This window comes from Rhodamnia argentea, chromosome 5 (assembly GCF_020921035.1).
Source record: "Rhodamnia argentea isolate NSW1041297 chromosome 5, ASM2092103v1, whole genome shotgun sequence".
NCBI lineage: Eukaryota > Viridiplantae > Streptophyta > Magnoliopsida > Myrtales > Myrtaceae > Rhodamnia > Rhodamnia argentea.
The window spans coordinates 26,924,964-26,951,161 of NC_063154.1; the positions used below are offsets into that span (position 1 = coordinate 26,924,964).

Genomic DNA, 26,198 nt, shown 5'->3' on the forward strand with positions numbered 1-26,198 from the left:
AATCGCAATTGACCAAAAAAAAAAAAGAATTATAAATCATGCGTATATTTGTTTGAGTGAAAAAAAATTAGGCAAATTAATTTTCTACGTTTGTACTCATTTGGTTTGTTAAAAATGACCGGTCAACGAAAAATCATTTATAGTCTAAGAAATATGCATGCTTAAAATTAGGAAAATGAATTTCCCAGCCTAAAAAGGAGAAAACATTTTTCGAAAAAAATTATTTGCTGAAAAGTATTTTCATTTATCATGAGATTTCTTCCGAAATAAACACACTCTACAATAGAGTATGAAATACTTTGGCATAAGTACAACGCTATTTTAATGGATCATTAACTGTAAAAAGTACACATAAAACTAAATTATCAAAGTTTAAAGGATTTCCAGTTAGTAAAATAAATAAAATCCACAAACATAACTCGACGGAACCCTCGTATGAAGGGAAAAATGTCAAACGTTGGTAAGCCCAATATATCCGTTTGTTCCTTTGATATCATCGAAAGTATCGATCAATGTCGGTATTGCTCAATTTGCTTCAAATGAATTTATCTACTATACATTTACTTGCAAATTGCACGCATCATCATACAAAAATAAAAAAGATATGTTCACTAGAAATCCTAAAACTTATCACGAAATAATTAATTCCCAAAACTTGCAAAAAGTACAATCGAGTCTTAAAATTTGTCAAATTGATACAATCACGTCATTCCGTTAACTCCGTATAATTTGGCTAGCGAAAAATACTGATATGGCTTTTTTTAATATTTTCTCTCTCTAAAACAATGTTATTTCCTCCGAATATGATTTTTAATATAAATTTTATCAACATTAATTTTAAAAATAAGCTAAAAAAAATACAGAACCAGTGACGAGGACTTTTGCATCCCTCGGCCCCTCGCCTCCGCCAAACCACCACCGCGAGGAAGGGCTGGCGATAGTGAGGAAATGGTTAGCGAGGGTCATCGGCCCGCAGTCAGGAGCCGACAACCCTCACGTCCCGAGATAGGGCTAAGGGCTACAGCTAGCTGGGGTGGGTCTACAAGCCATCACCCCACCATCGTCAACCCTTTTGGTGATGGTGTGGGAGGCGGCGGCAAGGGCCCTGTAGGTCCTCACTTGTTCTACTCTTTTTTTGTTGTAATATAATTTAATTAATATTTATATTAAAAATCAAATTTGGAACACAATGATACCGTTTTAGACATATCTTTCTTGCTTTTAGCCATGTTAATGCCACGTAGGAGGGAGAAAATTGCAAAAAAAGTCACATCATCATTTTTTGTTAGTTAAATTGGACGGTGTTAACGGAAAAACTCGATTGCACTTTCTAAAAATTTTAAGACTCAATTACACTTTCATTACAAGTTTTAGAATTTCCAGTAAACATACCCCAAAATAAAATTGCAATGAAATCTGAAAATATTTTAGCATGGACGTGACAATATTTTAACGTATCAAAAGCACGCATAAAATTACATTATCAAATTACAAACGAAACCAACTAGTAGGAAGTGAAGAAATTCACAAACATTATATATATTACGCACTGTAAATAATATTCTATCTCTACAATGCATATAAACAAGGGCAAAAATCTTTTGTTGCTAACTAATACAAGAAAATATTTGAGTATATGAAGCTAAAACAAAATGTATTTCGTGAATACGAGTTACAATTGAGTGGTAAAATAATGACGAGAGAGGATAATAAGGGGCAATAAATTACTGTACGCTGCAAATATATACACATATATATAATAAAAAATATTATATATGTGTGTGTATATATTTGCTTGTACTAGGGGTGTCAATGATTCAATTAGCAAATTGCCGATAAGTTTGAAACCCTTAATAGACTTCGGATGATAAGCTAGAGGAAGGTGAAGATAACGTCAAGTCATCATGCCCCTTATGCCCTGGGCCAACACACGTGCTACAATGCATGAGACAAAGGGTTCCAATCCCGCGAGGGTAAACTAACTCCAAAAACTAGTCCTCGGTTCATATTGCAGGCCGCAACTCGCCTGCATGAAGCCGGAATCGCTAGTAATCGCCGGTCAGCCATACGACGGTGAATTCGTTCCCGGGCCTTATACACATCACCCCGTCACACTATGGCAGCTGGCCACGCGAAGTTGTTACCTTAAAGCAAGGATGGGGTATGCTGAAGGTAGGACTAGTGATTGGAGTGAAGTCGTAATAAGGTAGCCGTATTGAAAGGTGCGGCTGGATCACCTCCTCTAATGCATGTTGGGTATTTTGATTTGATATTGTTTTACACCCAAAAAGAGGTGAGCTACATCTGAGTTCAACTTGAAAATGAAAATCCTCTTTCTTTTCTGGACGGTGAAGTAAGACCAAACTCATGAGCTTATTATACTAGGTCGGAACAAGTTGATAGGATCCCCCAAATTGAACCATTAGCATTCAAGCTTGAATTGAACCGAATCTCGCCCTAAATTGAATATGAAATTCAGTTCAGTTTTTTTTTTATTTAGGAAAAAAGCTATCAAAAACTCTAAATTATGCTCTTTGTGACACATTTATTCCACATTTTTTTGTGAGACCAAAAATTCCAAATTATGTCCACTATAACACATTTATTTTTCATTTTTTTGTAACACCAAAAACCCCAAGCTATGTCCATTGTGACATATTTACTCTAAATTATTTTTTTGTGACACAAAAACCCCCAAAATTTATGCGTGTGATAAAGTTACCATAAATTTCGAGGTAAATATGTCACATTGATAAAAGTTCGCGATTTTTGGGGGCACATGAAAAAAATTAGGGTAAATGTGCCACATTGGTACAAGTTTAGGGTAAATGTGTTATATGAGTATAAGTTTAAGTTTTTTAGTGTCACAAGAAAAAATTTGGGGTAAATATGTCAAAATTTGCATAGTTTAGGGTTTTTAGTGACTTCTATCCTTTTATTTATGTGTTTCCTTTTTCTTTATTTTATTTTATTTTCTTTTTTTTTCTTTTTCTTTTTGGGGCCAAGGATCACACAAAGCCCTCGCCAATACCATGAGGGCCTCCAAAAAAGATAATAAAAAAAAGATAAAAAAATTATTTTAGAAATTTTCAGTGCGATTTGATTAACCAAACCGAAATAACCGAATTGAAACAAAGAAACGAATGGTTATTTTTTAATTTCTTAAATTGAATCGGATCCAAATGCATGAAATTTTCAGTTTTGTTCGGTTAATAGTTCAGTTCTATTTTGACATTCCTAGTATATAGAAGAAAGTATCAAAACCTACAGGACAACGAAGAGAGCCCGATTTTAGCAATGTTTTTTTTGGGTCGAAGATTTTAGCCATTCAGGTAGCACATTTAAAGAAAACTTTGTTATAACATAATTTTATAATTGTCATCTTAATCTTCCGACCATGGATTTGGGCAGAATGTTTTAAATTTTTAATCGGACGTATAGAAAGATAAAAGACTTGGGGAGTGGCGCGACAATTAATGAATACAAGCTATACGCTTTGTCAAACCGACAACCACGTTTTTACTTCATAATCAAAGTAACGATCTAGAATCACATTGACATATCTGGCTGCACTATGCAGAAAAGCTCCTCTTTACAGTGTGAACTTCCTGAGCTTTCTGAAACAACCCACGTCCCTGAATAACTGTGAATCGGTAAGTATCATGTTTCTCTGGCCAATTTCATCCTGTCTCCATCATCTGCACACACTATTGTCTTGTCTCAGAGAGAGAGACCTCCGTGTCCCTTTCTGTGGCGCATCGAGTAAATCGATCATCTCTCCGTTAGTGGTGGTCAAGCATCGGAAAGCATGTCTACCAGTTCATGGAGTTGATTCTCCTGAGAGGGCGTCGGGGCCGGCGACTTTCGACCACAGGAACGAGATTCTTCACCAACTGCACGAAACAAGAGTGAGGTTTATCTCTGTAACATCTGCCAGACTGGAGAAGAAAACCAATTGAGAGCGGGATGATTCAGAGTAACAGAATGTATTTGACTTTGGACTTGCGCCTGAACTACAGGTTCTGCCCTGTAAGCCCCCCCATAAGTAGAGACATTCCCCAATCACCAACATCTGGCTCCAAACGGCCTTCGGGCCAAATTCAATAAGGATATAGATTTAACATTTTTGAAACAGAACAGTCACTTCAGATGTATATATTAGCTCAACCATCAATATTATAAGTCGCCTATGTTCGAATACATTCCAAACCAACAAAATTCACAATTCCAAGGGTACCATAGTTACCACAAAAGATTCTGACCAACGGGAAAAGATCATTTCCATTTACCAAGAGTTGAGTAAAAGAGACACCTTTCTGCCAGGATATATTTCATGATTGGGGAAACAAACAAGACAACAACGACGCAAGATAATCGAGTATATCCTGCACCTTCTTTTGTTAGGACAAAATTTCCAAAATTGGAAAAGAGAAATTCAGAGTATGTGAGAACTTGGAATCCAGTGGATGCAAGGAGATATTAATTTTCCCTCCATGTAAATAATAAAGTTTCTATACATTCTTCATCAATGCATTAGTGTAACGCCTTGACCACTGAACTGCACAGACAGGATATCAAGCTCATGGTAGCCTTATATCTGCTAATACACACAGACGCATAAAGCCTCTAGCAGCATCAGCTTCATTTCAGACTGAATCGGCAGCATCCAGTTTTGTTCAAGAAGATTAAAGCAATTAGTTAAGTTTTTGTTTGTAGTCTATCTTGATATCTCGACAGAAACGGCACATCTGATCTGTATTACCGCCATTCTCAAACTTTTGGAATATGTTTGATAATATGCAAACACAAAAATTTGCACATTTCAAACACTATTTCACTAATTGATGATTCCCTTCAGCACTATGTACGAGATTAACATTTATATGGATAGCAATTCTCAACACATGCTCCAATTATGCAAGTAATACAAATTCCATCAATGCAAGGGAGGAAACAAACTTAATATTACAAGGGCACCTCAAAATGAGTTTGTAATATAGAGGACGAAATAGTGTTTTCAAATATCAATAGATGGTATCGCTTCCATATGACACAAGATAGATTGCTCAAAGGGTCTTCAAATCAATTACCATGAATCAAGAAGACAGGGACCAACAGGTTACCATTTCTTTTCTCAGGAAAGACACCATGGCATCAATAAGAGAGCATAGACTGTTGGTTTTCATGTATAAAAACCTTCTGAGCACATTATCCATCACTTTATACTTCTCTATTTGAGCAATTGGCTTAACTATGATGCAATTATTTTCATTTTACAAGGTCCACCAAAATAAAGTTAGCTGGTACCTTTAACCAGGGAAAACTATCCAACACTTTGAAAAAGAAAGTCAAGCAGAAGAAGACACTGATGGCCCCGAAGAGTTAAAAAACTCTAACTTAAATTAATGAGCATAGACTGCCATGGCATTTACCTGTTTAAGCCGCTCTTTGCTCTGCTCAGCCTGCATATAGTGCATAGACTTCTTAGAACTCTCTCAATGAAGAATAATCGTGCTTAACTACATGCACGGTCTTTGAGAGGAAAAAGTTCATCTGCTTCATCATCACTAACTGATGATGAGTATATTGTGGATGCAGACAAGCTAACCTAGAGCCTATATGTTGGAGGCAGAGATTTAGAGGAGCCTGCAGGGCTAAAACAGTCCCTTCTTCTATTATTACGGAAGAAGGTTGATAATCACAAGTCCACCCCAACCGAACTGCCCAATTCCCAACAGGGGACAGGCCAAAGACATTGCTCCTCCAAAGCTAGATGCTCGAAACTAAGGCCATCACAAGTTTCTCCAAGCGCCATTAGTCATTAATTGCTACTACCTCATAAGCTGGTTCTGTATTTCCCAGATAAATTTTCGTCCATTTCAAGATTTCTTTCTGATACATTAAGGAAACAAAATCTGCATGTTCCTTCCCCATTTAAAACAAAATAATCATCGCCTTACTGTCTGTTTCTGCTGAGGCTGCTCAAAAGGCTACTATTGACTGAAGTTCTGATGGAATAAGAAATCAATAAATGGAACATAATCCCATTAGGTACTACCCTTTACAGTTTGTTTATGAAAAGAGCTGCCATCAGTTAGCCGCCCAATGAACTTTTATAAATATTTTTACTCCATTTGATCGGATGGCCAGAATCAAGGGGAGACCTGATTTACACAGAGCATACCTCTTCCCTCAAAAGGCGTGCTTTTTCCTCCTCCAATTGGGTAACCAAGGATTCTAATTCAGCTGTATATGCCTGCAAAAGCAGAGAGAAAAATGTCAGGATTCTTTTTCTATAATTAAAACAACCGCAGAGTTAACCAATCATTCACCCTAGACATGGGAAATTTTTTTTAACAGTCCCAATGTTTGTGGCAATGGAGACCATTACAATGTGCGTGACAGATGGAACGAAGACAAACAGAGATGGCAAAGACAATGACATCATCAACCAACAAACAACTCATTATCATGTGCACACAGAGTCCACAGCTAAAACATAAGAAACCAAACAACGCGAGTCGGACCAATTATCATAAATATGTCGTTGGATTGCTCTGAGCCACTGTTTCACAACGAGAGCCACACTAACCAGACTAAAGAAACGAGTTATTCACCAACACTGGGTCATGGGAAACTGGAAGAAACAAGAAATGAATGAAAGAATAGGGGAAGAAGAAGTAAAATTACCTGCTTGCGTTCTCGGGACCTAGCGGCCGATTCTCGGTTCTTGATCATCCTCTTCTGCTTCTGTTGCGTGGCCTTATCAACAGGCTCCTCCACGGCCCTTCTCTTCCCTCTTCCAACCACCACTCTTCCCTCAAATCCGCCATTGTTGTTGCTAACACCCCCGCCCCCACCCACACCCACCGTCCCCCCGACCTGAATCAAATGGCCGTTCAGATCATCCGCCGCGTCGCCACAGTAACCCCCTGCCCCTCCTCCGCCACCACCACCACCACCAATCCTCACGTCCTCTTCCCTCACAGCCCCGCTCTTCGTCAGAAAATCCTCCAGAGTCATCTCCTCCTCTCCCCTGCCGCTCGCCCCATCGCTCCCCACCACGATCTCCTTCCACACCTCGTCCACCGTCTTGCTGCCGCCGGCGTCCCCGGCTCCGGCGCCCGGCAGCGGCGCGCCGCCGCCGCCGCCGCCTCCGTGGTTGAAGAGCGCGGGATCGGGAGTGGCGGGGCCGTCGTCGGAGTAGATGTTCTTGAGGAGGTCGTCCATGGTGACGGCGCCGGAGGTATCGGCGGCGTTGCCGGCGGCGGCGATGGCGTGGTTGTTGTGGTGGTGGTGGTCCTGGAGATCGGAGATCAGAGCGGAGAGGGAGGATGATATAGAGGACTGGAGCGGCAGATCCGGGTTCCCCCTCGACGACGTCGTGGAGGTCATCAACTTGGACGACGCCATGACCTCCCCGAGTCTCTCGGCCTCGACTCAACCGGCGGTTCCCGATTCCCCGGTTTCTTCGGGCTCAGTACAAACCAACTCTCTCCGACGACTTCGTCCTCAACCACCTCGAAGCCGACGGCAATTTCGATTCCGATTCCGATTCCGACAACGGAGCGGCCGATCGTTGCTGCAGAGATTCACAGAGAGAGAGAGTCGCGTGCAGTTGGAACAGGAAGGAGAGAGGAAGTTGCCTTGAGAGAGTTCTGGTTCAACGAAATGAGTAAATGATCGATATATAATGAACACGAGAACGGCACTGTACTCTTCGCCCAATATGTCGCCTGTTTTTTGTTTTTTTTTTTCCTTGTTTACTTTCTATTTACGATTCCTTTTCCAATAAATAAAAAATCATTATCGAACTTGGAAATGTTAAAAAAATCATTTCATGTCTATGAATATTTCGAGAATCTCAAAGCGTTTGTTTCGCTGAAAATAAATTATTTAAATAATATTTATTTGAAATACATCATTCGAATAAATTATTATTCATATTAAAATATTTTTTATTGACTAATTTTTTTCAATTGATATAAGCAATCCTTTTCAAGAAAATATTTTCCAAATCATTCGTTTTTCATGAAAAAATCGGAGTCTTTCTTACTATGATATTTGATAAGGATCTCGTAGAGCTGAGTCGACGATTCATCCCGATTACTTACAAAGATATATCACGAAGTGCTTGAGCAGCTACTCAATTATATCGCTTGAATCATTAATAGAACGCCATTCGCTTGTTAAAAACGGAAGGGCCTTTTTGGCTCATGAGATTTCGACGGGTGTCCTGACATATTTCAACCAATAGCTCGAGTCAGTAGTTCATTGCGATTATAAAGTACGTGAAGAGAAGGGCTCGAACCGAAGCGCTACGGTTATAACTGTGCCAATCGAATTTTCGGTCCGACACCGCTCGCTCATTAAAAACTTACGGATCTCTCACGACGTGTGGCATTTGAACGGGTGTCTCAACGTATCTCGACCGTCGATACGTACTTCGTTAGGTGAATCGACGGCTAGGCTAGATCGCCACACGGCTCACGGGTAGAGGGCGCGGATGTCCCCGTTCGACTGGAGGGCGTGATGGTAATTTCGCAGGCACACGGAGGGCCCCACGATCTTAGAACAGTCTTCGGCTTTAGGTTAGTTCGTACTGGTCAAAGTTGGTTTTACACGAAGTCGGCAGATTGCGGATAAAGGCAAAAGCGCGTTTTTTTTTTAATTCCAAATTTAGCACAGTAACAAATCGTGTTGGAGCACGATAACATGGTCTTTATACGGGCTGTATACGCGATCTCCTTCCACCTATTAATTTAAACTTTTCGACTGGACGTCCTAACACATCATTTGAGCCCTCAAACATGGAATCCCACGTGCTCTTTCTAATTTGACTTGCATGCGCATGGGGTTTTATGTACAAGAGCATGTCCTAACATGACACTAAAGCCTTCGAAACGTCGATCAAAGCCCACTTGTCGTTGACTAATTTGACTCTGCATGCGCAAGGGGTTTTATGTTTTCAAGCCCGTCCTCACATGGTATAAGAGTCCCCTACCATTCTTGATTCAACTCCATGTGGGGAGGGAGGGTTTATATTTCCAAACTTGTTCTAACATGATATCAGAGCCTTCGAACTTCAAATCTCTAGACCTGTCAAAATGGGTCATAAACTCATTTCTTAATCCATATATAATGGGTTGAATTGTTATATGGTTAGTTATATAAAATATATAAGTTATAAATGAATTTAAACACAATGTAAGTGTTAAATGTGTTTTAAATGGATTTACAACTTACTTAGACTACATTCACTTCTATAACTACCTCTTCATTCCGTCTTGTTCTCACTCGATCTTGTGCCCACTCAGTCTACATTCTTATCTCATTTTTGGTATGAATTTTCTTAAATTTGGTTAAATATGAAAGTATTTTAATAATATGAGTTGGGTCGGGTCTGGTATGAGTTGGGCATGAGCCATTAGATTTGTATTGTATGAAAATAGGTCAAAACGAGTCATATAGATATAACTTTTTTTTACTCAATACGATCCAATCGTTTGATAGGTATAGTTGTTTTTTATTCAACTTGTATGGGTAATGGGTTTGATGTTCTCCTTTGTCTACGAGCCTTATATATACCTATTAATTTAAACTTTTGAACGGAACACTCTAAAAAATTAATTTGTCAAAAAAAAAACTTAAGACGACAAAGAGAACACCACACAAAGGAAACTGGAATTTGAAGAAATCGATGCAAGGATACGACAAGGCAAGACAAGGAGAAGTGTGCGTTGACCGTTAACGTTGACTTTTGTGTCTCGCGGAGATTACTGCTATTCTGGGGACGCCGCCCTCCGTTCATTGCGTGCGGAAAAACGGTGGAGCGACGTTGAATGTGGTCGTTGCGATCGGTCCGTGGGCGGACGGCTGCGATTGGGAGCCACCAAATGGCAAGAGGCGTGTTCCCACCGCGCGTTGCTTCCACCGAAGCGATGACGTTATCAGTTAAGCACGCCTTTATGCGGGCCGGGAAGCCGAGCTTTTGCGGGTCCGAAAGGGTGGGAAGCGATAGCGGGCGAGCGCCGAGACCGGTTCAATCCGTAAATCGGATCGAATCGGCCTGGATCGACCAATTGATGGCGGGTTTTCGAACAAATTAGTTTTGACTTTCTGTTCGTTGAATCTAGAACCGGCCAAGGTTCGGTTCAGTTTGATTTCCGAGCCTAATTGGCTTTAAACCAGTTTTGCAATGTCTTTTTAGGGAAAAAAAAACCTTTGCGCCAATGCACAATTAAACTATGGTCTACGGGATGGTCAAACAATATAGCCACTTAACTAACATATGTTTTTGTGGTGAAATGATTTTGATTCTCGTAATGATTTGATTCTGGTCGATTCGGTTCCTGATTCCGGTCTTTTGGAATCGGAGTTACAATATCTATTCTTAATTTTAGATCTATAATCGATTCGCCGTGAAATCAAGAGCGCCCATGAAGGGAAAACTAACTTAATATTTGTTAGAGAGGTTGTCACTTAGCATCCCTTGCTATTAATCATTTCGAGATACACGTGCTCCAACCAAAAACGGTTTTTGACCCCCAAAAAAAAAAAAAAACCAAAAAACAGTTTCAAGCACATGACCTCGTATTTGGGACTATGAACATTAGGCCGACACTGTCGATTTGTATTTTCGCGCGATGCAATGATGAATAAGGGATCGGTGGGGACTGCAACCGTTTCTCAACTGCTTGACGCATAACGTAGACTCTTTCAAATATAAAAGTAATTTATGAGAATTTCATAAGCTACTTATAGTTAATTGCAATGCCAACCTCGTAAAGCAATTGCATTTAGGGATGATCGATTCAAGGTTGATAGGTTCCAGACATGGAACTTGAAACCCATCGTATTATAACTAGTTCTTAGTTTTTGGGACCTAGAACCTAATGCGTGTTTTTGGAATTGGTTCTAAATCCTACTATTTTTTTCGGTTCGATTTCAGGATTTGCCAGAGAACCTAATTTTTTTTCTTTTTTAATTTCATTTTATACAACAAAATGATATAAGCAACAAAACGGCTCAAATTAAAAGGTTATCAACATAATCTCTATCCGCCAAGCACGTAGTCACGTACAACTATAAACAACGAAAATTCAAAAACGTAGCCACGTACAATTATAAACAATAAAATGTTCAAACACGTAACATAAAAACATAAATTACAAAACTCCGTTCTCCATTCAGCAAAATAATTTTTTAAACTCCATTTTCCATTAATCCATTAAAATATTGCTTCAAAGAATAGAGAAGAAATAAATGAGGCAAAGCAAAGTTAGATTGGACTTAGAGAAATTTTGTTGCTTTTACTATAGCTAAGAACCTATTCCAAAACCGGTCGATTCCAAAATCAATCTGGTTCTCGAGTGGGTCTTCGGTTGGACTCGAGAACCGGATCTGTTCAAATGGTTCGAAATTTTTGGAATCGAAAATCGGACTTGTTCACGTTAGAATCGAGAATCGGGTCGATTTTTCAAATGGTCCGATCCGGTTCCTCATTTTATCCCGATCCGATTGCACACCCCTACTTGCATTACATATTGTCTCTCTCTAAATCTTCCTTTGAAAAAAGATTTAAAAATGGTAAAAGCTGTTTTCTAAGTAACTTTTAGTGATTTTTATAATTAATGTGTTTAAATCATGCCCTTTTTTTCCCCTTTCTTAACATGCATCGAATAGGCCAGTAATCAGCTTTGCTAATTGGGGTAATTAATCCCGACCAAAAAAAAAATTGGGGTAATTAATCAAAGTTTTTGGTCGTGGCCAGATTCTAAAATCTGTAAATGGGCTAATTAAATAGCGATTATCTGACCAAATCCAGAGAGAGAAACGCTATTTCCCAAGACGTTTTTTTATTTTTTTTTGGGGGCTTAGTCCCAAGAGATCCTTTTTTGCCATGCGTGCGTAGACAATCTTGCTCGCCCATTGCTCGTGTGATGTCTTTCTCGTCCAATGCCACGCTTTGGTTTAGGAAGGACTCGATCTTGAATTTCCTTTTCTTTTCTATTTTTTCGGGTCGAAACGACTCGATCTCGATTAGCTCATCATATCACGCGTCAATGTCAAGTCGGGTAATCGTCACGTGAAATATTCAAATACCTTCTCCCGATGGATAGTACGATGTGCATCTTGGGAATTCAACCCGTGCTCATTTCGTCCGACGTAACAAGATTGAAGTCAAATCACCCAATCTTGATTTTGATTATCGAATTCAATGAATTTTCAGAGGGATGTTTGAAGTGTTCGAAAAACCGATATTTTATTGTGTCGTGTTTTGCAATGTAGGCACGTGAAAATTCAAAATATTCACGTCAATTATATTTAGTAAGTTTCAAGTAACAGCGAGTGGGCTACACCTACGCGGGACATCACACGACAACAGCTTGTCAAGCTTACTAATTATGCTCGATGAAAACTATCGGACAAAACTCAGCTCGTAAATTAAAAGATAGAGGGTGAAGAAATATGATGTATCTGACGTGCTAATAAAAATGCTCAATTTCTATGGGAAAATTACTCAATTAGTCATAAACCTATTGCACGAATGTCAATTTAGTCTTAAACTATTTAATTTAACTAATCTAATCTTAACCTTTATACCGAATGTGACCTCTCAGTTAATTTTTGTGGTAGTCCAATCATCGTCGGCTATCCCGTATGTGCCATTGGCACATCGGTAATTCCTCCGCAAAGATTGGCCGGAAGGACCGCATCGAAATTTCGCTCAAAGGGATAAGGCAAAATTGGCAAAATTTTGGTTAGTTAATGGCTGAATTTCATATAATAAATTTAGGGCTCGTTGAGCAATTTTCCCTAATTGCTATGTAGCGGAAAGCTTGACAATAAACAGTTAAAAGAGAAAATTATCCAATTCCCGCCAAAAAAAAAAAAAAACAGGTCGGAATATTCTAAACCGAACAAACCAACCCAACGGCCAACACTACAGAATCCGATTTTGCTGACACTGAGAATCAAGTCGGGTCGAATCAACTCCAATCAAATCGCCTGCCTCCATCTTCGGTTGAACTCTCCAAGAAAATCTTCAAGAAACATGGCGTCGCCGGCCGTCGCCAACCCCAAAGCCGCCCTTGTCGTCTTCTTTGGGACGCTGGTCTTCACGCTCCTCAGCCTCCCTGACGGCGCGACCTGCATCCCCGTTGAAGAGCTCGACACCGCGCTCGCCGCCGTCCGCTCCCACGGCTACAACCTCACCGCCAATGCCATCGCCGCATCTGACCTCCGCTTTGACCTCCTCTCCACTGCCTCCCTCACCATCTTCGCCCCGGTTGACTCTGCTATCTTCGCCCTCGGCATGACCCTCCCTGCACCTGCCTACATCTCCGCCCTCCGCTCCCATGTGGTCCCCCGCCGCCTCTCCGCCGCAGACCTCCGCCACATCCGTTCCAACTCCGTGTTCCCCACACTCCTCCCCTCGCGGTCTCTCTGCGTGACCGTGAGCCAGCATTCCAACGCAATTGCGGTGGACGGCGTGGAGCTGGTGGTGCTCGGGGTTTTCTATGGCCCTGGCGTGGCAGTGCACGGGCTCCGTGGCGCTCTGAGCATCCGGTCTCAGTTTGGAGCAATCGAAGGCAGTGCTCCTCCTCCAGTACTTCGCCGTCGCTCCAGTTCAATCTTTTTCCGGGTTCCCAAGGTTGCTTGGCCGTCCAGCCGCGTGAATGATCATTCTGGTCAGCCCGCTGTCAACCTCACTGATTCGTCGCCTCCAGAATCACAAGAGAGCTATTTGCTGTCGCCGGAGGCTCCGCCATACACAGCGCCGGAGATTCAACCCTTGTCAGTCCCTTTGCCCTCCCAGGCGGAGATTAGTTCTGTTGCTCCAATGGGTAAGGACAGTGGCGATGGTGACAGGAGAGGAAGATTTGGGCTTCCGGGTAATCTGATGCTGACAACGATGCCGCTGTTCAACGGGGGTGGCGGGCGAGAGGGTTCTCTCAGGATATCCGAGCCTTTCAACGAGGAAACCATGTCCATTGAGGAAGTCCTTGAGGACGATGATGAGTTTTGGGATGAGGATCCCCACTTGGCTTGATGGCTCGCCGGAAAATGGGGGATGCATCACCGGCGGCGACGGGTACCTCTGGATTTCGTCAATTTTTGGCCGGGTTTTACCGGGATTTGATTCTTTTCTGTCCATATTTTGGGCCCTTTTACACAATTTCACTCCCCCCCTTTTTTTTTATCTGGGGACGGAGGACTAACTGTACTTAGAAAAATCTGATTACAGAAGAGGGCAAATTTCAGTAAAAATCTTGTGATTCGCGACTTACGGATCTCTTTCATCGACCCTCGATTCATTTTGAGTCCGAAATCACGTACGACCCGAGTCGAAATTCACAAACTGCATTTTGGGAATTACATCTTCTGAAATTCCATGTTCGATTTTACATATGAACCATTCAGGAGAGAAATGAGGGTTTCTCTCATATATTCTCCTGTGATAGTATTCATAACAGTAGCCAGAGTCCTTTGATTACGTTTGATTAGTTCACTTAAGGCTATCGAACAAAAAAGGCTGTGGCACTGAACGGATAGTTTCAAGTCGAAGATATCGGCGCGGGCGGCGAAGCTACTTCCCTACCAACATAGGAAATATCAACCATCCAAGCAAAAATACGAGATGCAAAGCCACTCCTATGATGGCTACACCGGCCGCAAGACTGTACAACAAAACAAGCGCAACTGATAAACAAATGGTCAAGGATTTGAAACCCGTTGATTGGACCCCTGCACGAGGATTGCGGAAAGAAGTGGCGAAGGTCCCGGAAGATGTCGGCGCTGGTACGGGAGAAGCAGGCGGTCAGTAGATAAAAGATGGAAGACGAGATACATTTGAAGGGCTCAGTATTATGAGAATGCAGGAATGGCAACATAAGAGGCTTGCCCGTGAACTCACATTAGGTTCTTACACCGCCTGCACCTAAAAACTGAGGAATTTTCCTGTCAACTATCAAGACAACTCGGAAAACACAACATGGTCGGCGGACGCAGTTCAGAATGAAGGAGGAACAACATCAAATTCGCTACTCCAAAATCGGATGCTCTGATTCGACTTCCAGTGCATCGCCATAAAAAGTTTGTTCCTTTCATTTAAAGCTTTAACGTTGAGAGAGAATGCTCACAGAAAGATATAACCCCGATGTCAAAGTATGATGCTGTTCAAATTGAGATGCCAAAGACGGCTTCGGAAAATAATGTGTATCACTCCAATATCACACTGATACTTGATCTAAATCTCACATAGGATCCGCAGACACAATTCATATAAAGGGTAACTTAAAACAAAATGGAGCAACAATACAAACACGCTACCAAAAAAAGTACGTAACTAACCAACAAAAGGCACACTGAAAGGGAATAACTTGGAGGGAAAAAACGGTATGGCAAGATGCCGGCTTCATTAGCTAGTTATTAGTATTATCAAGTTGTGGACTGGCATTACCTGCTTCAGCCTTGGGTATTTCATCACCTCTGCGGTGGTTCTCGTCGACATCCAGCACATCGTCCATCAGGTCATCCTCTCCGACGTTGATGTCTTCAACGTCCTCATCCTCATTGCTACCTGCGCCGGGGATTTTTCTGGTCTTGGGTCCATGCTCCAGCCGGTGGGTTTCCAACTCTTTATCCATCGTTTCCTGTAAGTTCAGATCATCAGTTGCTTTTCTAGCTTTCCTCGCATTTTGCCACCTCTCCAGCTGCTTCTCAACATTTGCAATATACTGCTCCCCAATCTGTTTCTGATATTCAGATAGCTCCTGTCGCCTAGCGCTCTTCCACTCCAGGAAATCCTGTCCATGGATAAATTACAGATCAATCATGTACACTGAAAGGGCCGATTAGAGAAAAAGAGCATGACGACATAATTTCGCCTTGTACAACTTGTTGACATGAAATCCCGAGGGATGCATTAGGTTTTTCTCCTGTTCTTGTAAACACCGACAAAATGATGAACCTATTTCCTTTGCGCTATGTACTAGTTACAGTCAGATAAAAATGCTTATGTCTCTCTATGGATGCACATGTGCCTCAACTTTTTTTAGACTAACAGCAGAAAGAAACCAACCTGCTCCTTTTGCTGCTCGATCAAGGTTGCATTTTTCTCCAATGGTTTTGCAGGTAGATAATATATGGGCGGCTTTGTTTTAGTCCTACAACATACACACAGCTCCAACCATTAAGCAAATGAAAAACAAGAAGCAAATAAGAGTTATTCTACCTATGCCAATCAAAGCAGAAATTGAGCATCCAGTTGCTTTATCACGGCCATCATATGAACAGAAACTTATCTTCGTCTCAATAAAATTGTGAATAGGGACACTTTGGACCGAAAGGAAAAATAACCTGCAGCAGGGGAAATAATTAGAAACAGTGAACACAATACTTAGTGATGGATATCGAAGTACCTGCACAGGATGACTTAGATGAGATCACTCATAATGAAAGAACATTATAATGTTATTCCAGGAAAGTGAGAAACCAACCTTATAAAATTGCTAAGTTTTCCATGGTGCTCAGTCCAGTGCAAAAACAGCAACTCCAACTTCTTTTCTTCCGCCTTGGCAGCAATTCGTGCTCTAAGAGTCTGATGCAAATAGAGGTAGTAAACAAAAGAGAGTAAATGTCAACTGCTTCATTCACTAATAAGACAAGAACCAAGCACTTTTCTTCTCTTTCTTCTGATTTAATATAACTTCATAAAAAGAAAAGACAAACCAAATCTTGCTTTCTCTTTTCTGCAATTTGCTCACGCTCTTGCTGCCTCAGCTTTTCACTTTCTTCACGCGCTCTTTGCTCAGCCTACAAAGAAATACGTTGTCTAAGAATAGATGACAAGAAATGGCCAACTTGCTCGCACCAAGTTGGTTCTCTGAAACTTAACGAAAGATAAATTAAGAAGATTCTGTAGTTTCATGAACAGCCATGGTCCAGACAGGAGCCATGACCTACTCAGATGACTAAAATATGGGACAACTTTATGTTTTTGGGTCATATAATATAGACAACTTATAGTAAGCACGTCTTAAGGCTATTATGGTCCAAGTCAAGAGCATTGATAAAGCACTTTCACCAATGACACATTGGCAATCATATTCTTACTTTATATCCAAATTAGAATGTGGATTCTTTTGAGGCAACCACTACTTATTACAAAGATTATCACATAATGCAGACATGCTAGTCTAGCCATAGAAAAAAGGAAATAACGGCCATTTACTTCATAGTAGCACAATGTAAAGTCAATCACATTCTTGTAATTGACTGTTCTCAGATGAGTTTACATGAAGAATACCAGCATACTATGATCAACAAGAAATCATCATAGTTAGTCTATAAAATGCAGATGCTACCAGAAACCGGCAAGACTAACATGTACTTACTCTTTGTAAAGAATTTGACCTCCGCATAAATGCATCCGATCCCGACAGTTGCATGTCCTCCTTTCTGAATCTCTGGAAGAATTCAACAAAACAGAGATTAATGAAGGGATAAATCACTTTTGGAATTTCTTATGGCACTAAAAGATAGAAAAAAAACCACGTTACAGAATGAAGATGCAAATTTAGTTTGCCAAGCGGCTCAAATGAACAAATGGGATTTCTTTCAGAATTTAGGACTCAAGTGACAAAACAAAATTTCTTATAGCTATCATGTTTTGTTCGATTCTTGCTACAATACAATGTCCATAAAACATAACAGCGCCAAACAAAGAGAAGAACATACAAAAGACAAGACGCACAGGGTTAATTGCATGAGGATTTTCAAAGACGGCAGAAAAGATAAGCATGGACGGTAATCAGAACTTAAAGCAATATAAACCAGAGGGTGGCCAACATAGAGTAATGCCCTCCCACCATCTTCAGCTCCTTAAAACTGCAGAAAATGAGTGATACAAAATACCTGTCAAAGATGCCAGACAATGCTTCTCTGCTTCCCAACTTGTCATGGCACACTCAACGGATCCATACAAGTGTACTAGTAAAGAATCCTCTTAAGGACACTTCAGCAGAAAATGCTAGCTCAGGATAAAAATTAACAGCATGGTTTTAAAGATCTAGATAGAGGACTAAACATTTATGAAAAAAAAGGATTAAAAAATAACCTTGTCAGGTTGATTCAAATGCACTAATCAGAAGGGAATCAGAGGGATTTTTCTTTTTCTTGCAATATGTGAGCCATAGGCCAATGATATGTCTTATGCTTAAGACAAGACAGACACCTTAATATACTAAACATAAGGTAACAGTGCACCAACTAAAACACAAAAAAGTCTCTAGGGGAACATTGAGAACATTGCTAATGGAAATAAAAAATGCTTCTTTTTTAAGTGACTGAATTTTTTGACCAAAAAAAATAATAATGAGTGACTGAATTTAATAAATCTCGATGTCTTGATTCCTGATCTCACATAACACTAAGTAACTAAGCACGTCGACCAAGACCTTTCTCTACCGCATTTGTTACACAAGGATCCTACAAGTTGTATTTGCAGTACATTATCAAGTAGAAGGTCTCCCATCATTAACGAGTTTCACAACCAAGACCCTTGACCCATAGATTACTCTGTAACACAAGTTCTTTCCACTACACGCAACAGACATTACAGATCACCAAACTGCAATTGTGATGATAAAGTTACAGCAAATTCTAGCAGAAACTAAAAAATGTCTGCAACCTCCATCTTTTGGTAACAAGAGAAAAAAGAAAAAAAACATTTCTCTCAATCAGTTCTTAGTAACCACGAGAAAAAAATATACTCGAGGACATGAAATAAACTTGCCATACCTCCAAAGTTCCTAGAAGCTGACCCAGCATTCTTTTATTCCGATTGACCAAGCTAGGGTCCTCATTCTTCGGCAAAACCCTCGGAAGAGGTTCCGTTTCTGGAGCCTCAAATTCCTATATATACCATAAGGTGAACAAATCATTGTTAGCTCGCAGCAGCACCCTACGAAAAGTGATGGAATAATCATGCACATGTCTTACCATCTTTCCTGCTCGCTTAGTGAAATCTCTCCATGACCTACCACTCTGCTGCCAATCAGATGGCTCCTTCTTATCGACTCCCTCCAACAACGAATCCCATGACTTCTCATCCTTTGCTGCTTCAGCATCCTCTATTATCTCTCCGTCTTCCACCTTCAATTCCAAGCAAAGCAAATGCATGTGCTTATCAGGAAACAGGTAATATAACCAATTAAAATTCATGCAAAGCAAGCAGATTGACTGCACAACACCATCTCTCTCACCTAACCAGCAAGCACATCCACTTAAAGCAAAAAAACTGCTAAATACCCTCTTCACTTTCCTTGATAATTAGATGACCGAACCCCAAAAACACAAGAAAAACACAAACCTTGACGACAGCAGACAAGAGGCGGCGCTTCGCGGGAGGCTGATCTTCGTTCTCAGTCCTATCGGCCTGAAGACCAAAACCCAGAGTCAGAATCTCATCAACCCAAGTAATAATCCAAAACCACTAGCTCAAAAAACAAAACTGAAGCTGAAAAGGCAGAAAGATATGCTATTTGTCTTACAGGGCGAACAAAACCACGCTGCCGAGCTCCATTGGCGGCTACGTTGCGAGGGCCAGCACCAGGAAATCCCCCTCTGCGAAGGCCCCTCGGGTCTCGAAGCCTCTCCGTTATCTGCTTTCCACACCCCCCACAAACGTAGAAGACCCAAACGGTCAATCAACGATACGAACTCGTCTGCCACACAAAGTTTTCAAAGAAAGAGAGAGAAAGAGAAAGAGGGTACCTCGCGTTGCTGGCGATGAAGCTCGTCGATCTCTTTGCGAAGCTCCTCCTCCGTCTTCTCCGCCGCCGTGCTCCCCATTTTGGGTCCTGCTGTCAGCGGGCAACGTATGGACCCCAAGAAGAAGAGACCCAGATGGAGATGATGAAGAAGAAGGGATACGACGATGAGGACTAGAGAGCGCGGCAGAGGCCGATGAGTGGAGGTCGGGAGGAAACCCTTCTTAGGTTTATGGCTTGCGTACCGACAGCAGATGCAATTAGTGCGTAATCGAGTGGAGTTGAGTCGACATTACTCGACATTGAGTTTGATTTGATTGGAATATTCAAGGATGGATAATCAACTAAGTTAATTGACCTAGCTCGAGCTTGAATAATCAATTGTAATATGAGCTCGAGCCCGAGCTTGACTCGCATCGATTACTCGATAAATTTTTAGTCAAAACTCGAATGAAGCTCGAATCGAGCTCATGTGCAAAAGCTTGAACTTTGAAAACTTTATGTATTTATTTTATTTTAAGAACGTGTATACAATTAATGATTTCTTGATAAGACTCGAGAGCTACTAGAGTTAAGTATATTCGGATTTAAGCTTGATTAGATTGAAAATTCGAAATAATTGACAAGACATGTCTACCATGACAAGATAGTAAAAGTAAAAAAAAAAAAATTAACAGTGCATATTCATTTGATATTTTAGAAATTTTAGATGATAAATCTTTTTAATTTCATCAGATTTTTTTATAAATCATTTAACGATGGAAAAAGGGTAGGGATTAAAAACTTTTAATTTATCGCGCTAATCGAAAGAGGATGATACTTAGTAGATTTTAGAAAATGCCCACTATTTTTATGCTTAAGATGGAAGACAATGTGGAAATGAGAGATGATTCTATTAGAGAGGATTTATGAACCTTTCAAAGTTGACTCCCTAACTTTAGAACGCAAGGCAAAACAAGCTTATTTAGGAATTTAGCCTCAAACCAAACCAGATGATCCAGGATCAACCCTGAAAATGGGCCTATGTTCTTTTAATTTCCCAGTTTTAAAGAAGCTTCAAGTAATACAATTATTATTTTCGAAAAATATACAACATGAGCGATTGGCGGCATAGTGATTAAGGCATAGATGGATCTCTTAGGTTTTCCAGTTTCAAAACGTATCTCCGACATATCAATGCTGAAAAAGCGGTTTTAGACCGTGAACCTTATGTTAATCGATCAAGGCCAGTTCCTCAAATTTTTTTACCCAAGAACCTACCTATTACCCCGTGCACAAATATGCTTGGCACCGGTTGAGTAAGGCCGATTTGGTTCGATTCTCGGGTGGAACTGGCCTCGATTGATCTCCCCTAGTTTGATACCCAAAACAAAAATCACTGAATGGGCTCTCTTCCCACGATGATTAATCAGTTGGGGCCTAATGCACAAAAGTGGGCTTTTTCCACTAACTAACACGAAATTATTTACTCTAATTGAATTTGGGATCTTTGGGACGAGTCCAGCCCAGCCTCTTGAAATTCATGTTGAGTTTTGCTTTTTGGTTATAGGATGTTGAGAGGACTCCTATGATCCACGTCTGGGTTTCCTTCTGGCTAAGAAAGTTGGCAGGTCATCTAGGGTTTGGCAGAGAACATGCATAACCTGTGATCTCACTGTTAGAAATTTCACATTAGGCTTCGCTCATCCCATTCGTTAATAATACGGCAAGACAGTTGGCATAAATAGATAGTCAATAGTAATCGGGCAATGGATAAGAAGCCCGTCAGGATACGTTATATAAAATGCGCGATAATCTCCTTCCAGTTCCTGGTTAGGAAAAAAAAACACGATCGAGGTATATCCATGAAAACCGTCCAAGAGAGCAAAAGAGAGGAAGATCGCACCACATTTTCCACATGGCTTCGTTCGTGCAAATTGTTTCAAAGGCAGTGACTCGATCTAGCAGTAGCACCGCTCAATCGGGGTATGCGCTCTCAATTCAATCTCTAGGCTTTGCAAAATCAATATAAGAATATCATATCGTCTTTTTTCTTACGCTAACCCCCTAATCTCCCCTTCTAGTTTGGCTTAATGCTGATTCTAGGTCCGCTATGCCTCCACGACTTGTTGTTGGTATAGTTGATAAGACGAGCTCACTCGGCCGAGATTGTGACTAGATTTTTCATATGTTAAATTATATGGGGGAAGAGATTATATTAGCGGAAACCAGTATAATTAATAATCGAGCCTTGAAAAATAAGCCATTCTTGCATCTTCATACGAGAAATTTGGATACTCGCTTGAGGAATTGGACTTAAGAGGGTCACAAATGACGACTCTTAACACGAAAAACTTGTCCCATTCACCACAAGAAGCAAAGAATTCTCCGACAACATTTGCAAGACACAAACATCCAAAACATGCACCAGGATTTGAATTTCTGGGAAAAGTTGAAATTGCAATCATCGGCTAGATTATTGATAACGATGGGGTTTGCCTACTTGTTAACTAGCAAATGTGCACACACGTTGCCCGTGCTCGCGTTAGAACATTGCTTCTTAGGAAGGTTGCAGTAGGATAGAAAAGATTCAAACTACCGGAACATGTAGCAGACTTAGAATGATCAACTTAGGTATATGCTCATAGTTGAGCATATTTAGAGGTAAAAAGAGAACAAAAAGATTTGAAAATCTCTAAAAAAAAAATATGATATCCTTTTTACTTTGTATAACGACGCAAATAAGGAATAGACATGGATGTGTGGATTAGGCGCAAATCCTAGATTAGATCCCTAATTACATCGCTAATGTGAGCCGTGGGTCCTGTCTTACCTACCTTATGGGGCTAACCAATGTGGTATTTCATGCTTTTAGAGTGTACCTAACTAAATGTGATTTTTCCTCTTTGTAAAGTGAATGATAGGTTGCAAAATGCTCTAATACCATGTAGGAACAATGTCCATGTACAATACCCAGCCTAATTACATAAAAACAGTGAAATTTGCAGGTTTTTTTTAGGTGACTCATAGAAAGTACTTAATTGTTTTCCCTCAAATATCTTACTCTCCTTCCAAAGTGATATATATATATATAAACTTTCAGAAAATTACGAAAAAAAAAATCTAGATGACTCTAAAATCACTAGTATAATAAAAAAGTAAAAGATAAAATCATCTCGAACATGCATTTACGATTTCCTGTTGTCTATTATATTAAGCTCTTGTTCATCTATATTTTTTTTTTACTACGATAACCAAGTGTAGCAAACACGGGGTTGCGGAATTTGATCCCCTACTGAGGGGTGTGTTCGTTTTGAGGAAAATGAGTGCTTTGAAAACATTTTTAGAAAAATGACCGCTTATATCATTCATAAAAATAAATGAATGAATTTTTTTTTTTCATCGTGCACAAAAATAGTTAAGCCCTCCCTTCATGCTTCTTTATTGCCCATTTCTTAAATGTTAATAGTGGGCAATTATCTTTTTTTACACAAGAACCATTGGCATCGACCTCTGTAAACATGTAGGAGAAATTTAATGAGGGGTGGCTCCATATTTATGCGTGAACAGTCTGATTCTGTGAAAGAAAGATTCTTCTGCATCAGTAGTAGACCTAATATCTTAAAGACCCCATCTATGGTTAACTCGCCAATCTGAGGGTGGGTCTCCCTCTTCAAGCTTCAAGCACAAGCTCATCCTCTACCAGTTCCTAGAGAGAGAGAGAGAGAGTGGTAGTATTAAAACCCTAGTGAAGATCCTAAGATCCTGGGAGTTGTGCCTTGAGATTGGAGTTGGAATATTATAAATACACATGAAAGAAGAGATGCCCTGGAACTAAAGAACATGGAAGAAAAACCAGACTAAACAAGTCCACTGTTGAACTGTATTACCCCTAGAATTTGACCAGGCTGAAAGGAGCTGGGGAAAAAGATAAAAAGGTGCATAGGATCTGAAAGTATACACTGCAAATTGTTTGTCAAAGTAAATTACAGCACTTATTGTTTTTCTTTTTTCTCTTTTGGGGGCAGGATTCTAGGAACTTTATGGCAAGAGTTGAATTGGCTTACCATTAGGAGAGAAAGACTCAAGAACCAGGTTGTTACCACCACCACCACCATTTGATGAGCCACCAGCCTCACCATCCCTATTTGATGAAGAGGGCTCCATAGGATGATGGCCTCTCACCGTTCATTATTGTCCTCGCTCCTCTCTTTATTGTTGTTAATGAGCGACGTCAAAGCAGCCGCCACGGCAACCCTAAACTGGGGATCGCAGGCGATGGAGCTAGCGTTTGCGTTCTCCGCCGATCCCGGCGGCTTGTCCAAGCCCCTCGAGTTGCCTGGGAAAGCGTCGTAGCTTGGCCTTCTGCTCATCCAAGAGGGACCCGGATGAGGCAATGGGTAATTCGCGGTGGAATTGATCCTCATTGGCAGATTGTGAGGTGGCTCGTAGCGGTTGACGTGGGTGAGATCGAGGACGATGCCCTTCGAGGGGTCGTTGCTAGGGTTTATTAAGCTTTGAGCGCTTGGAAAATGAGAGGGAGTGCTGGGGTTGGCGATGTGATAAGGAAGCGACGACGGCTGTGCGTTGACAAAATTGGACGACATAGATCCGTCCGAGGAGATAGGGTTGATGCTCGAATCAAGTAATACGAAAGAGGCTGCATTGGCGGCTGTTGAGGCCATGGCTGTTGCACCCACTGGGAGTGGATGGTTGTGTGTTCCTTCATAGGTTGTTATCAAGATGGACATGTCCTCCAAGCATCTTTGCACCTAATGAGAAGTAATGTCGTCGCAGCAAAAATGAAACCTTATTAGTCGAATTATGACAGAGTAAACGTACATTGAAACCTCGAAAAGAATTCATGCACCATTCATACTTGTTTCCTCACTGGACATCCTGGCGCCACGGTGCACCGGTAATATGCTCTAGGACATGGATTCCCCTTCGCAATTTTCTGACCGTACTTTCGCCATTGACAACCGTCGCTCAACTGCGCAGACACACCCCTAATCAGTACCACTAATTTGATTTTTCCCATGAGTCGTATTCTTGGCAATTATCGACTGAATTTTGATTGAAAAATCAGACCTACCGTGGCTGCTTCGCATCTCGCTCGAACTGTGACTCGGGATTTCCTGTTGGGCATGGAGGCGACATGACTTGTTATGCCCGCAAACTGATCAGTCCTTTGGATCTTGTCGTGCGTCAATGGGAAATTCGTGTGATTTTGGTCCTTGATGATGCCATCTTCTTTATGCACTTGTACTCCTTGCGGGTCGGCGCCAATTTGCAAGCCCAGCGACAACCCCAGTTCGCTCTCCCCTAGGGTGTTGTTCTTTGGGGACGGCGATGGAGAGCTCTCGTTCGGGCAGGACATGGATTTCGGTTCTTGATCGGGTTTTCCTTTGGTGTAGAGCGAGAGAAAGGTTGAAGGATCCTAAACCAATAAGACCATAAATGGAAAGGGAACGTTTAATACGACCGCAGCAATTAAACCTTGGTATAATTTCACATGATACGCAAAGAGATCACTTTGCCTTTGATTGGTTGGATTGATGAACATGGTCAAGTTTGAGCTGGAGATCATTGTACTCCTTCATCGTTTGCTCCACCACCTTCCTCAAAGCCTGGTTTTCTTCTTTCATCCGATCCATCTCCTTTCTCAAAACACATAGCTACACCCAAAACAAAGACATGTAACTTCACAAGTTAATACACAAGACAAAAAGATCAGTTGACAAATGAGAGACTCTAGGATCGGTCCGAAAGCGAGTTTACCTCCTCTGTCTTCATGGTATCTCGGGACGATAAATCGACTGACCCATGTTCTTCGCCGTGGCCGTGGCCGTCTTCTTCTTCTTCTTCTTGTCGTTCTTGTTCTTCTCCTGAAGCGGTTGCTATCACATCCTTAGCTTCTTCAGGACTTCCTGAGGGTTCCTGGTCATCGTGATGATCATCTGCCGCGCTTCGCGGCGATCTTCGGTCGATCTTTCGCCGTCTTCTTCTTCTTCTTCTTCGGCGTCTAGCTTCAAAGACAGATCGATGTCCATGACCTTAAATCGATAAAGACATGCAGGTTCTTGAAATTTTATCACTCTCTCTCTCTGTAATGTACAGCTTTTGAGGCACCGAAGTCAATTCCCTCGTCTAAAAAGACTAGAGTAATAGACAAAAAACCAAGGAGGCATCTACGGGTTTGACTTTGATTTGGGTCATTAATTAAAGATTTCAATATAATTACACACAAATGACTGAGCCATAAGCTACTAGCGATGGTGTATTTATATACGGAGACTCTTGTGTTGGGGCGCCTCAAACTTTTCAATTTGTGGGCCCATCCTCAAATCGAAAAAAATATTTATTTAATCCCTATTTAATAATGAATATATATAAATATAGATATAGATATATTTTATATAAAAGAATGTATAGTGTACA

General features: G+C 40.9%; 4 protein-coding genes across 5 annotated transcripts; 1 reads left to right on the top strand and 3 right to left on the bottom strand.

The window, feature by feature from the left end:
* Nucleotides 1–3,462: 3,462 nt before the first annotated feature.
* Nucleotides 3,463–12,892, bottom strand: LOC125315198 (bZIP transcription factor 12-like). Of its 2 annotated transcripts, XM_048279620.1 has the most exons (5): nucleotides 12,879–12,892; nucleotides 6,691–7,422; nucleotides 6,185–6,256; nucleotides 5,433–5,462; nucleotides 3,463–3,893 (listed from the first exon to the last, which is right to left on the bottom strand). In XM_048279620.1, exons 2-5 carry the CDS (start codon nucleotides 7,411–7,413, stop codon nucleotides 3,813–3,815), a joined length of 906 nt encoding a protein of 301 aa, XP_048135577.1. In that variant the 5' UTR covers nucleotides 7,414–7,422; nucleotides 12,879–12,892; the 3' UTR covers nucleotides 3,463–3,812. The 2 variants fall into 2 exon arrangements, with proteins under 2 accessions (XP_048135577.1, XP_048135576.1); XM_048279619.1 differs by lacking the exon at nucleotides 12,879–12,892 and having other exon boundaries at nucleotides 6,691–7,647.
* On the top strand, nucleotides 12,885–14,056 carry LOC115727571 (fasciclin-like arabinogalactan protein 19). The gene has a single exon (XM_048279733.1). It carries the CDS (start codon nucleotides 13,058–13,060, stop codon nucleotides 14,054–14,056), a length of 999 nt encoding a protein of 332 aa, XP_048135690.1. The 5' UTR covers nucleotides 12,885–13,057.
* Nucleotides 14,057–15,207: 1,151 nt separating this feature from the next.
* On the bottom strand, nucleotides 15,208–20,124 carry LOC115727570 (pinin). Its single transcript, XM_030657805.2, has 10 exons — nucleotides 19,783–20,124; nucleotides 19,560–19,670; nucleotides 19,379–19,444; nucleotides 19,009–19,161; nucleotides 18,808–18,921; nucleotides 17,403–17,474; nucleotides 16,738–16,821; nucleotides 16,506–16,606; nucleotides 16,088–16,172; nucleotides 15,208–15,812 (listed from the first exon to the last, which is right to left on the bottom strand). Exons 1-10 carry the CDS (start codon nucleotides 19,858–19,860, stop codon nucleotides 15,429–15,431), a joined length of 1,248 nt encoding a protein of 415 aa, XP_030513665.2. The 5' UTR covers nucleotides 19,861–20,124; the 3' UTR covers nucleotides 15,208–15,428.
* A 3,368-nt stretch (nucleotides 20,125–23,492) lies between these two features.
* Nucleotides 23,493–25,973, bottom strand: LOC115727566 (probable WRKY transcription factor 9). Its single transcript, XM_030657798.2, is given in 7 exon segments — nucleotides 23,493–23,936; nucleotides 23,939–24,529; nucleotides 24,637–24,750; nucleotides 24,853–25,197; nucleotides 25,298–25,435; nucleotides 25,539–25,720; nucleotides 25,723–25,973. Coding segments are annotated over 7 exon segments (1,596 nt in total). The 5' UTR covers nucleotides 25,811–25,973; the 3' UTR covers nucleotides 23,493–23,798.
* Between the last annotated feature and the right edge of the window lie 225 nt (nucleotides 25,974–26,198).